The sequence below is a fragment of the Pimephales promelas genome, chromosome 21 (genome assembly GCF_988280905.1).
Source record: "Pimephales promelas chromosome 21, fPimPro1.hap1.1, whole genome shotgun sequence".
Taxonomy (NCBI): domain Eukaryota; kingdom Metazoa; phylum Chordata; class Actinopteri; order Cypriniformes; family Leuciscidae; genus Pimephales; species Pimephales promelas.
The window spans coordinates 23,675,756-23,689,514 of NC_142789.1; the positions used below are offsets into that span (position 1 = coordinate 23,675,756).

The 13,759-nt window shown below is 38.3% G+C and overlaps 1 protein-coding gene across 4 annotated transcripts in view; it reads left to right on the forward strand.

The window, feature by feature from the left end:
* Positions 1 to 1,561: 1,561 nt before the first annotated feature.
* The window catches only part of diaph3 (diaphanous related formin 3), a 317,511-nt gene continuing 305,313 nt past the window's right edge, over positions 1,562 to 13,759 (forward strand). For all 4 annotated transcript variants that reach the window (XR_016148350.1, XM_089124819.1, XM_039673952.2 and 1 more), the window contains exon 1: positions 1,562 to 2,115. Coding sequence is in view for 3 of the 4 variants with exons in the window: in XM_089124819.1 (XP_088980945.1) it covers positions 1,975 to 2,115 (141 nt within the window). In the remaining variant the exon portion in view is untranslated. The remainder of the gene's footprint in view (positions 2,116 to 13,759) is intronic.

A 13,759-nucleotide genomic window follows, 5' to 3' on the forward strand; every position in this document is an offset into this window, starting at 1 on the left:
GTAGTCAGAAAAGGGCCTCATCTTCTTTCTGATCGCATGAACGTTACGAAACAACAGGCACTGTCATAAATCAGCTGCTCATGAACCTTGCCATTGTCGTCAATTGTCCACTTTGTATTAAAAGGTCTTTTACTTTTCTTTTTCTCATCCTCATCTTTCTGTTGGTTGTTTGTTTCAGCTGGCCTCTTTATCCCAGTAATGTGCCGCCACATTTTAGCTAAAAGTCCAACGCAATGGTGGCCTTCGTTGAAATGTAAAAATCCCAATTAATCAGTCAATTCTCATGTGGCAGGTAGATTGTTACCCATTTTTTTTACAGTCTATGATTGTTACCTAACCTGCCGATAGCAAAATTCACCCGCATTTGGCAGGTGGTCGGGTGTTAATTTCAGGCCCTATATATGAAGAGTTCAGATGCAAAAGCCTCTAAGTGCCATTTGAAATTTTCTTCTAGAATGATCATTTTTATCACACTTGTATATTTAAGTTCAGTAATTTCACTTAAATGACAATTTATAGGTAATCTTCACTGCCATTTAAGTTAAATTACTTATCTTAAATATACAAGCTTGATAAAAAATGATCATTCTAGAAGAAAATTTCAAATGGCACTTAGAGGCTTTTGCATCCGAACTCTTCATATATACATACATATATATATATATACAAAGTCATAAAGGTTCAGGCCCTATATATAAATATATATATATAGGGCCTGAACCTTTATGACTTTGGAGTTAGAAAGGTTGAGAACTGTTGGTGTAATCTTAAAACTGGGCAGGAAAGTGTCCTTTTTAATATAAAGCTGGAGAGTTTGAAGGTGGGGTGAAAGCGAGTGAAAGTTGCTTTCTATTAACTAAGTTAAAAGCTAGATAATCAACTCTTCACTGACACCTACTGGAACTTCATTGGGTGCTTCTCATGGAAGGCAGTGGCAAGGCCAGTAGCACCGATATAGACTGTAAAAAAATAGCACCTCAATGCAGAACATGAGATCCACGGGGAGGAGTCGGATCACGATCCAAGGGGTGGAGATGGGTAGGAATAAGGGTTCGGTTTAGGGATTAGGGGTGGGTTTAGGGATCAGGGGGCGGAGTTGGTTAGGTTTAGGTGTACGTAATGTGGGAGGAGTTGGATCTGGATCCGACTCCTCCCCATGGATTTCATGTTCCGCAGTGAGGACAAGGCTGCATACCTCGTCTGCCACGTCATCAAGCGACACCGATTACAATGTAGAAATTAAAATTATTGGGTAAAATGGTTTTGGTTACAACCATAGACTGTAAAAAATAGGTTAAAACATAAGCTGGCCTACTGGTCAGTAAATTCAACAATAAGTAAATATTTCTAAAATCATATTTTAATCATTTGTTTTGTCTCTAGTACAGAAAAACCTAAAAATGTCATATGTTATACATCAAATAAAAAGTTCTGGTTGGAGTAAAAAAAGTTAGAAAATATGCCCGGACGAGCCCGGATGTTAACTGTGGGTGTGACCAAATGCGGAAGCTTACATCAGCGCATCACGTGTTGCTCAATTCGACGCAGTTCATTGGCTGATTCTGAAGCGGGAGTTTCAGATTGCTGACATTCGGGATCTCCTTCTATCTATGTATTTCAAAAAAAGTTTGTTCCAACTTGGATAGACAAGAACCTATACACTTTTTTTTTAAATTGGCTATTTTGTAGCACCGGAGTGTATTTTAAGCTCTTACGCTAACTTAGGGCTGTCGAACGGGGTGTTAGTAAGACCTAAAGGATTGGCAATTGGATTAGCTGTTAGCCGCTTTATTAGAAAACAAGCAACCAACATTACTGTCAACGGGTCTCGTGCCTGTTCGCTTGCGAACTTCAAGTTTTAATCCGAGCTCGCGCTTGTCACTTTCAACGGTCAACTTTGGGAATATCATGAGCCCTTAGTTTTGCATTAAATCAGCAAACTTCGTAGATTTGTTTTTAGATCTTCATCTAGATATGGATAACTACCGCCATCCACGATTTGAAGGTTCGAATCAAGGGAGGGAGAATAAAGTACACCGAAAGAAAGGATTTGGAGTCGTAGTGTCATCCCATGGCAGTTCAAGTGGGGATGACGGAGAGAAGAAGCCCAAATTCGTAAGTAACACCTTTTAATAACCTCTGTCATTTAAACGTGTTTCTGTCCTCATATCTGATTATTATTCTACTAAATCATAATGTCCCCACCCTGTTCATGAATGGAATCACTGGTAAGTGACTCGTTCTTGAGCAATTTAGTGGGATAAAACAGTCTACAAAACATGTTGTCAATGCAAATTGAAGATGCTTCATGTTGACTGCAGTATGATTGTGTTTTTAGATGGATTTAAATTTTAAGCAACAGCAATTTTTTTTTGTATTATTTTAACAGACAGCCAAGAGACAAGTGGATAAAAACACACCCACACACATTGAACCTCTTGTTCAATGCCATTAACTTAGTTGTTGACTGCCAGTGCTAAATCAAAGGATAAAATTAGCTCGGGGATAAGACAGAATAATCCAGTCTTGGTTTAGTGCTGCTGGTGTAGGAACAGTATTTTTTTCTGAAACATGATGAGTGAGACAGAGAGAGAGAGAGATCCTGCCACTGTTAAATAATATGCTTCCTTGACTTCTGTATATATCACCATGTTGTTTAGGTATTATTCTATAGTCTTTGTTTAGGTCAGGTGTTTTCAAACATGTTAATGCCAAGAACAAGAACCCCCAAATATTTTCGTAAAATATCAAGGCAGCTATAGTTTGGGATATTTAAGATTTTTTGAAAAATCACCTTATTCTACATTTTATTTGATCAAAAAACAAACTTAATATTGTGAAATATCATTACAATTCATAATGACTTTTATTTTAATACGTTTTAATGTATAATTTATTCTGGGATGTCAAAGCTGAATTTTATGCGTAATACAGTGAGATAATACTTGATTCTTCAGAATTCTAATATTCTAATTTGGTGCTCAATGAAACATGTCTTATTGTTATCAACACTGAAAATGGTTGTGCTGCTTAGTATTTTTAATGAGCAGAAATATCAAAAGAACAGCATTTATTTTAAATGACTTTACATTTCTTTACTCTCAATTTAGAAAAATCTTACCTCAAACTTTGGTATACTTTTTGTAAGAAGACAACATATTTTTGAAATGAAAAGTTGTCGGTATTAAATTGTTGTATTCTTTGTTGGAATATGTTTTGTAGATTGTTAGTTGTTATGGCTGCTAAATGCAGTAATTCTTGCAGTCATATTTTTCTTGGTTGAGGGTCTTCTCTTTTGAAGAATGTACTAAACATGGATGGGGACTGTAATTTGGTTTCTTTCCACATAAACTGTTAATCTGTTTAAAAAATAGGGGCTTTGTTTTATTCTAAATGCATGTGTGGTTTTTGTCAAAAGGGCTTTTCACACTTGAAATAGTTAACCCTGGTTCATTCTAAACCCTGGGTAAACTGAATCCTGGGATATAGCCTATTGCTTCACTTTTCACACTTCTCATAATTTAGTGTATGCAATTTAATTTTATGTATGCAATTGGTTGTCTGTCTTTAACATTTTAACACAGCATTGTTTCTCAGTGTACAAGTTTGGCACTGCAATGTGGGGTTAACACTTCTAAAGCGGTGATAACCTTCCGGAGGAGGGTTTCATAACCTGGGGTAAAAAAATGTTGCTAAGTGCTAACCCCACTTCTAAATTACAAGTGTGAAATGTTCCTTTCCCGGGGTTAAAGTGATATTAAGAATGTCGATAACCCGGGGTTAAGCGCAGTCAGTGTGAAACCTTAACAGAGTCTTGAGATGTTTCCATCAACACACCCTTACTGAGTCAGAGAGTGCAAAGCATAAGTGCATTTTCATCAGAATGAGGTCTATTGTCAGAATCTGTGGAATGCTATGACTGTTCAAGGCCATTCTGTAGTTTTACCCCAATTGTTTTTATTTATTTATTTATTTTTTATACAGCTGAACTTGTAATGAGTTCAGACTGCAGGTGGTCCACAGGCTGACTTTTAACTCCAGCATTAGACTGGTTTGAAACTAAATTGGTCTTTTACTAGTCATGCTCTTGTTATCTCCCCATGTCTCCCGAGTTCCCGGAAGAGACTGCGTTGTCCCTCTTCTGTTGTTTCTGACCCTTTTAATGTAATTAGTAGGATTTAGTCTGCTAAAAGTTTTAGTGACCATTGACTGCATGTGAAGAATGGAAATTTGACTACAGTCAGCATACTTCACAAACCTTCATTATCATGCATAGCCTGGACTTCAAACTATATATTTTTTACTTTTTTGTAAGAAGGTCATATAATTACTTAATCTTCAATGTGAGAGCACTTTTTTGAGTACTGCTCAAAAACTTCACAAATAGGCGGTAGTGGACACTTTTAATAAAAAATTATGGGTTTGTCCTTCATGAGTTTATTGTCGTTTTTTTCCCTGCGCAGCACTGAATGAAACATGCATATTTCTACTATACAGAGAACATTATTTATGCCTTGTTTTGTAATGGAAAGAGATAATCTATTGTTTATCAATAATATTATTGTTATCAATCAGAACTAGCTTGAATGAGATTTAAGAATGAATTAGTCTTTTAACTTGTTTAAAAGAAATGCATCCACAGGGTGCATTTTAATTTCATTGTCACAAAAATCACCATTCCTTTTATATTTTCAAAAGTTATTTGGGAGCTATGTGTTTGGAAATGAGGGCTGTCCTTATTATTTTGATACATTTTATATTTTTCTTTTTGAAAAAATACTGTGTTGTTAAGTATCTGTATTAACCAGTAGGTGTCACAATAACACCACGAAAAGAGGGCATTGAGGCAGGCATCATTTCCAAGAACATTTGAACATGTTTTCATAACCAGTTTGTTTTTGTGCCAGAGTTTAAAATAAGCTGCATCTAGCCGATAAAGAAAACCGAAGAAAGTGAAGGTTATACTTTTAAATCCAGCTTTTTGAGTATACACTTTCCAGTTTCAGTATTTATTTTTTTACCCAATTTTTTTGTAACATTACATTTTACATTGTAAGTGGTCAGTTTAATGGCTTTTAATCTCTCTTCTCAAGACAAAATGGTTATGACAAATGGTTAACCTTTCCCATGCCATTATGGCTGAATGTATAGGGGAAGGAAGACGATATGGAGGTGTTGAACATCAGTTTGCCTTTGCAGACCCCTAGATGGTATTGCTATAAAGGTGAATTGGCAACTTAGGAAGAGGCTAGTTAACTTTGCTGGCTGAGTAGAATAGAGACCTGCATCTTCAGTAATGTTCTGATTGGTCTCTTTTGTGTTAAACTTGAACTACATCATAAAGTGTGTGTCACAGTCTTCAGAGTTGCTCTGTAATGTTCCTTAAACCAGAATAAATTGTCTTATTGAAAGCTCAGCTGCCCTAGAGAGTGACGAATGAGTCATTGTATGGTAATTGTGCCATGCGTATGTGGACGGCATGCTCAATCTCAAATGTTATAGAAAATATTTTCTTTTATTGCAGCTTATGCAAGTTGCTTTAGTTGAGTCATAGACCTCCCAATTCAGCAGAGTAGGTGCAGTTGCCAGAGCAGGTGTTCAAATGTGTTGGGTGACATTCTGGACATTGTCCTGGGCTAAACGTTCAGCTCCCCCATCTGTCTCCAGTAGGCTTGCTTGCTACGGTAGTCGGTGTTCAGTCGCAACACCAGTTTCATCACTTTCCCACCGCGGGTCTGCAGCACCAAAAAAAAAAAAAAAAAACTAATTATATATATATATGTAACACAATTACGTATCTGTTTTTTTCTGTTACCTTTTTCTTAGCGTTGTATGATCACACTCTTAGTAATGTGAATGCTTTTAAGACTATAGTGACCTCCCTGTAAGTCCTGCCTATTACACACAAAAATAGAAAAGACGCGCGTCAGTACAGAGTTCTCTTTTGGGCTTGAACAAACACGCACACAAATTATGCCAAAATGTCGGATTTGTCGAGTGTCCTATAAGCTCAGTCTTAAATTATTTAAATAAAGTCTTAAATGAACGTAGAGATTTGTGGGAAAATGGGACAAGTGTCAGATGATCGCGTCTCCGTCAGCAGCAGGTGGTCTTAAAGTGTCATTATGTTAATCAAAGAGCGATAAGGTAAATTGCTCACTCTGACCCTTGGCCATAATGCTGCATCAACAAGGGAACATATCAGATTGAGGGTCAACTAAATGGCTCTCATTACCTGCAATTATGATGCCAGATTGATTTCTCTGTTGTGGACTTTCAAGAATGCACTTGGGAGGAAAAAAAATCAAGGTTATTTGAGTGTGGAAAGATGGAATGGAATATATGCCCAAACAACCCCAAATAAATTCACCCTTTATAGTTGCCGTTATACATCCAAAGCCAAAGCAACTAGATGGATTTTACAGGGAGCTTTCATTCTCATGCTGTTTTGACAGACCACTGACTTCTCTCTTCCTCCCTTCATTTGGATTGGAGGAGTTTGAGCAGCTTAATGTGAAACGTTCCCACAGTGATGGGTAGACAGTACCGCTGTGGTACTGCAAGACTTGTTGATTGAGATTTACTGGTATTCCTGTCTGAATGTCACAGGATGACTTCGACATCCACACATATAGTAGGTGTCTCTAAAATTAGTAATGTAGGGAAAGGAACAAGGATAAAAGTCAGAGTATGAGGTTGTATGGCGAGGGGTCGAAATGGAGGCTGCTCCTGCTTCATTGAAAGGCCAAATGGCAGCATTGGACTTACTGCATAGAATGATGTGGAAGAAGCAATTATAGAAGCTGCCAGTGATGCACTTCTTTTATCACAACATGTTCTGCTGCCTTAATGGTGCAGTTAACTTTTGACTGACCTAAATGAAAAAGGATCTGACTTTTCAAAAGCAGGAAACAACAATGCCAGGGAAAGTAGCTGCAACTATCAAGGACAGAGTAATCATATCCAATTTTCCTCATCCTTTTTTTACTCTGTTGTCTTTGATTTCAATTTTGGGTGGGTATTTGTAATTTGTAATGAAAGGTAATTTTCTTATTCAGCTTCTGTCACTTGGGTCTCAAATATACTACACAGGGTGGCCGTGGGTCATTAAAAAGTATTAAAAAGGCTTAAATCAATTTTCCTAAAAATAAGGCCTTAAAAAGTATTAAATTGTCTTAAATTCAGATTGGATAAGTCTTAAATATGTTTTTCAGTCAGGCAGGGGTGTTCCCAGACCTCTCCCGAATCATTTCAAACATTGTCTATGATGAAAAAAATATATTAATAACATGGTTTTGGCGGTTATAGAATTCTAATGACAGTGTTCAACTACAACTATAACTATAACTGACAGTGTTCAACTATAACTATAACGGCGGCATTCTTCTTTATAAATGTACAAATTAATGCTTCACTGTCGCTGTGCTGTCGTCATCGTGTAAAGATCGCCCCAACGTTTGTGATTGCAATTTCGCTGGATTAGAAATAGGCTTGAATGAGCTCTTTGCCAGACTAACTTGCAGAGCAAATCTAAATTTGCCGGAAGTTGTCTGGGTGTTCCCATGCTTGCGCTGACCAGGAAAATTTCCCAAAACATACTAACAAGGTCCAGACAATATTTGGCCATATTTTCAAGTAATTGAAGATGAAAACTAAGTATGCTTCAACTTAGAATTGTTAATGGTGGCACTAGTGTGACCTCTACCTCAAAATTGAGTCCTGTAATAATGGAAAGATTTGTCACTATTATTTACAGTGAAATTATGGAAACCAACTTTTTTTGTTAGCACAATCTCTGGGTAGTGGGTACAGTACGAAATGACCTTAAAATGCCCAAAAGAAAAATAAATCTTGTAACCGAAGTAGCTATCTAAATCAGTGACGGTGACCTAAAGTCAAAAGGTTCTTGCATGTTCTTGCATATCTCCGCAAACGTTGGAAAACAAAAACAAAAAACTTGCCTCTCTTTATCTTAGTTTTCTTGGGCATCTCAGTAATGAATGTTGGTGATTTGGACTTTGCTTGGCACCATGCTTGCTTTGCTGTGTAGTCTAAAAGGCAATGTTTTGAAATTAATATTAGGAAAATAGGGAAGGTTACTGAATTTACGTCAGTGTGAAAACAAGGACCCTTATTTGAAAGAATTCAACTGATCACAATAAGCAAGAAGCAGGCTATTGATGGTACAGTTTAAATGTTTTCTTATTCTTACCCTGTAGAAAAGTAAGTCCATTAATATTGGAAGGCAAAAATGGCCCCTGTAGATCTAGACAGTGATATTCTGTAGGGGTGACAGTGCTCAGTGTCTGAGAACACTCTAAGCCACTGCAGTAGGAGTGTCTGTATTGAACAGAGAGGGAGAGAGAGCATAGACTCTAGCAGCTACCGCATGAGCGTTCATGACTGGCATGATGAAAACCACTTTATCTGAGACACACACTCACACACACACTGTGAAAGATTGTTTTTTGTATCCATGGCAACAGTGTGCCATAGATGCAGAACCAGAGTTGTGCAGTTGAACCTGCCAAGATATTTGTGGTGATGGTAATGGTGGGACACTACTGGCGCTCCTGATGTTCTTTAGTGAGGCCTTCAATTTGGAATAGTTGATGGTGCTTCTATTATTCATGTCAAAATAACGGAGATTATCATCCTGATGTCTCTGATTCTGTTTGAGGACATGGTCTGAAGAAAGTGTGATGTGGTTTGGGCATGGTGTCTTTCTCCCTCGTTCCTAACCTTTTGGCCCTGTCTGTCACTCCCCTGATGCGCTGATTGCTATGCAGCTCTGAACTTGCCTTTGGCTCTTTATCCCGACCCCAGCTGTATCCGTGGAGACCGGCTGTCAGCCCAGTCAATTCCCCTCCTCTTCCTGACAGCCCGCATCGCCCTTCGGACGCAAACCTGGAGATTGGATGAAGGCCAGAGATCTGCACCCAGACTGAGGCAGAGATGGATACAAATGAAGACAGACGGATAAGCAGACATGCACATGCAGAAGGATGTGTCCTGGCGAAGCTGATATGTTACCCAAACAGAACAGACGTAAACTCGCTTTGGTTCAGTCACCTTATTTCTGCTGAATTTGATATTTCTATATGCTTGACTGGTGGATTTTTTTTTTTTTCATCTACTAGTCCCCGTGGCAGGTGAGCTAAAAAGTAAATTTCAGACCCTCTGTGTCTATCATAGTGAGAGGCATCCAACCATAGCTCAAATATTGATATTTGGTTCATAACCGTTTAGTAATTCACTAGACTACAATTTGTTTAACTTACTTTTATGATTAATAACTGATACCCTCTTGTTATCGAGCATACTTTTTCTGCTTTTTTTCTGAAAGGAAATGTCATATTTGGACTTTAACCAGAGTGATGCAATTGGCTTCAAAGTTTTTCAGAAGCTGAATAAAATGACATGGAAACACACTGAATGCCACACGTTGGGATGTTCTTCAAATAGGGGAAATTATAACTGCTTGAAATGTCCATGAGAAATGAAACTTCTGAATATCTGTTGAATTAGTTTTTTTCCTGCTAGGCAACATAGCTCTTGTCACAGTGTCTCTCAGCAAACCACATCCCTTCCCTCCTTATATAACAGAATATCATCAACACTCAGCTTAAATATATGCTTCAGTCTTTCACATGCACATGCGACATGTATTCCTGTCACTCCACTCCTGCAATGTTTCGAGACCAGGGTAGTGATCTGACAGATGTCGATGGCAACTGCGCACTGAGCCCGATTGCCACATTGCCTCTTTGGTCTTGACGTCCAAGGTTAAGACAATCACCGGCAGGTGGGTGTGATTGAGCCTAATGGACTGCAATTGACATGATTAGCGTCTCTCACCTCTGTCGAGGTGCTACTGGATTGATTTTAATAGCCTCTCCTGGCAAAGTGTCGATGGAGAAATCTGTTTGGCATTCATGCATGTTCTGTTAAAGCTTCAGATTGACCTTCATGCTGATAGACCCTCTGCCTCATATTCGCTTTAATTCTCCTTCCCTCTTTTCTTTGACATACAGAAATGTACCCATTTTATGTGATTTGGCCCTTGTACTACAGTTCTCCTCTGCTTGCTGAAGGTAGAGCACAAGATGGTGATTGATTAGAAAGATGGTAAAGAGTTTGAGCATAACATGCATAATGTTATGTTTAAAATATCTTTTGTGTTTAATAGATTTTAATTGATAAGTAACTAAAAATGTATTTAGAAACATCAGGGATGGAATTGGTGTATTCCAAAATCTACCAGCCACTCAACGTTTTTACCAGCCCCTATCTTGTTTTTAACTGACAATGTGTAACTGCATGTAAAAATTAATACTACAAGATCTACAATACTTAAGCCGTTTATTGTCTTTATGCACAGCTGCACTACTTCCTGAATTTAAAGCCACAATATGTATTTTTTCTGCTTTAAAAATAGCAAAAATAACTGTATCTATGTTATATATTTCTATTAGATGCACTTGCATTATCCAGACAGTTTCCACCAACTTTAAAATACGGAGAAATTTATAGTTTAATTCGAAGACACGGGACGTTTCTTTATTTCCGTTTCGTCGCCCGTCTATGGCGTCATATAACCTTTGACTCCTCTATTTTCTCTAACTTCCCGCGGAACCTGGCGAAATCCGCCAAACATAAAGGGGAGCAGTGAGCACTGGACTACCGCCAATAAAGCAAAGAAAATGACGAAGAAAAAAAAGTTGTACGTATTTTTATGGGTGTAAATCACGTGCCCGCTCACGAGCGCTCACTCTTAACAGACACACTGTCCCCGGTGCTGCTCGCGCGTCACAGAATGCATAAAGCGCTCCCCGTTCACAGTAACCGGGTCGTCTCATTCAAATCAGCCAGCTGTTGCTGACAGCGAGCCGCGCACATTGAATACTCGTATGAGTCAGGCTGCGAATGTACCGCTTCAGCGCGCTCATGCTTACTAAATAAACGCCTCACCTCCGGCGCCGCGCACTCACTACATTCCCTTTAGCCTTAGCACATACTAGTGGATACATAACGCAAACCCAGTCAAACGTTTGACTGCAGTATCTTATGTGCCTTATAATCCGGTGCGCCCTATATATGAAAAATGTTCTAAATAGGTCATTCATTGAAGGGGCGTAATATAAATATTTTATTCGTCTGTATTATAGTTATGGACCACGATTACGCTTTGTCTGCACGTTCTGCTGCTACAGCCAGCTCAGTAAAGCTCGGGTGAAAACGTACGGGTGAAAAATATGACCCGAGAAGGGTTTGGGACAGGAGAAGCATGACACAGGTAAACATTGGGGTTGCATTTAAAGCTTCTTGACAAGCTAAATTTACAGAGAGATGCCGTATATCCGTATATTTTGTGAAATGATGATGTCATGTCATGAGCTGAGCTGGATGTCATTGACAGCGACAACAACTCCCGGGAGCCCACACTCATTCACGACGTCATCAAAGTACGTCTTTTGTTATTATTTTAAATGAGTGACCCCTGGTGGCCAAAAATCGCATACTGTATGTTTAAGCCAGCTCCTTGTTTCCTGTCTGCCACTTGATTAATTCAGGTGTGTCTGATTATTGTTGCTGTGACTACTGAGGTCAGGCACACCTGGATTAATCAATTTGTCCAATAATGGCAGATAGGAAACAAGGAGCTGGCTTAAGTTCAGGAAGTAGCGCAGCTGTGCATAAAGCCAATTCCATAGGGTAAAGTCTCAAAGTGTGCCTCCTCTAAAAGTGTCCAGGTGAAACGGCATGCTACTTTTATTTACCAGCCACAACACAAAATCCCCAGCATTTGGCTGGTGGCTGGTGCTTAATTTCTATCCCTGAGGAGTATTTTTGTTTCTAAATAAGAAAAAAAAAATGCTGAAAAAATATTTTCATTCTTACCCTCTGTATGAAATCAACTTTTATGGGTCGGCTTTTTAAAGGTGTAATAAGAATAATTATAATAATAATAATAATTTGTAGGGCCGGGCGCGAAATGTGCGAAACAAGCTGGCGTTTGTTGCTTGATAGACGCTAAAACGCACAACTACAACTTCCGCATTTGTCCAGGACTACACGCAGTACGAGCGGAAACCGAGGTAAAGTGGATATGACGTGATTTACTGGCAACTTCCAGCTCACCCCTGCTCACACGCCCCGTTTCCTTGCTTAAAATCTTAATTTTCTTGCGATTTAAACATTGTTTGAAACATTTGGAATATTGTAAGTTATCATCTTAACTAAATATATAACACTGGCCTTGTGATTTTGGGATATTTTAATGCAAAAATCATAGGTATTCCACCTTTAAGGGATTCAAAATAACTGTTAGCCTAAGAAATAGGTAACAAGTTTAAAGCAGCTTGGCCTCTCAGATGCTCTGACAGATACTGTTGCTGACTGACAGATAAATACTTGCGCTGTTTAATGCGTTTGAGATGTGGTGCTTTCCTCAGTGTTCACCTTACATTTCACGGGTATATTCTCCACCTGTAAATGTTAGAAAGTAAAACAAATATGTCAATTTCACTGTCAGGAGAGGACAAGCTTCTGCAAGTGAATCTCTGTTAAAATTCAAGCTTCCGTGAACAAGTGCGTCAAACAGATGCATTTAGCAATAGTCAAATTAAGAGTCCCATTGTATTTTGTTTATATTTAAAAGTCCTAAAATTTTAATGTGCTCTAACATTTAATGCAATCTTCAATGTGCTGTTTGTTCAGATCTTACCTATGTCAGTTTTATCCAGTCCAATGAATCTACTATGTTTTTTATTCTCCTCATCTCTTTGAGTCTAGCTGAAAGAAGATGGGGGGTTTCCTAGCAACTGTTACTGGGTGAAACCCACACCTTGATCTGTTTTTTTTTGGGTAAACTTTTTGGGTTCTTTTTCACAATGACCTTCCTACTCCATTACTGTGCTATCTAGAAACAAAAATGTTGGTTTGAAGAAAATCAAGGCAATTGTTCTGCTAATCATTTTGGTTCTTATTTTCCATAAATGCTTAAAGAGTGTGGAATTGTAATTATTTGTATGTTTTGTCGATGAGGGCATATCGCAGGATAAAAACACACCTCTCATTGACATTAACAGACATGACCTTTCATCAAAGGCTGGTATGATGGATGGCCATTTGCAGTGACCTAATAAGCACTGTTATTTATTATATAAGCAGGTTAAATGGCTAATGTTGTTAATTATGGCAATAAGTCTTTTAATTAGACTGGTGCAGTGAGGGAGTAGAAAACACCAGAAAATTGAGTTGAGGGGGTGCAGCGCAGCATGTCTATTAATGAAATTTTTTTTCATTTTAAAAATGATTTATTAATACATGACTTGAATAAGGATGATTTTGAGTCCATCTTGTTTTTAGTCAGAAGGCCTGGCGGTTCTGTTTTGTGCAACCTGATTTGAATGAATGGGTCTTCTCTGCGCTGAAGGTGATTCGGAGTCTGCCTCGAATGACAATCCAGTCTTCTCAAGGCTCTCTTGCTTTCTCTGCCAATTGTTGCTCTTGCCTTGAAATAGTAATAGAGGACTTTTCAATAACTTTGATGCCATTCATTCCAAGGGGAGAATGATTTTTAATGTGTAAAGAAAATATTAGTCATGCCAAACTTTGGGTTCACAAGAGCTATCCCTTTTTTCTTTAACCTTAGCTGTCACCCCCCCTTTTTTGAAAAGACATGAAAATGCACATTTCGAACTTAAATGGTTGTAATTCAAGAATGCTTTGGAATATAGACATATGATTGGTCTTG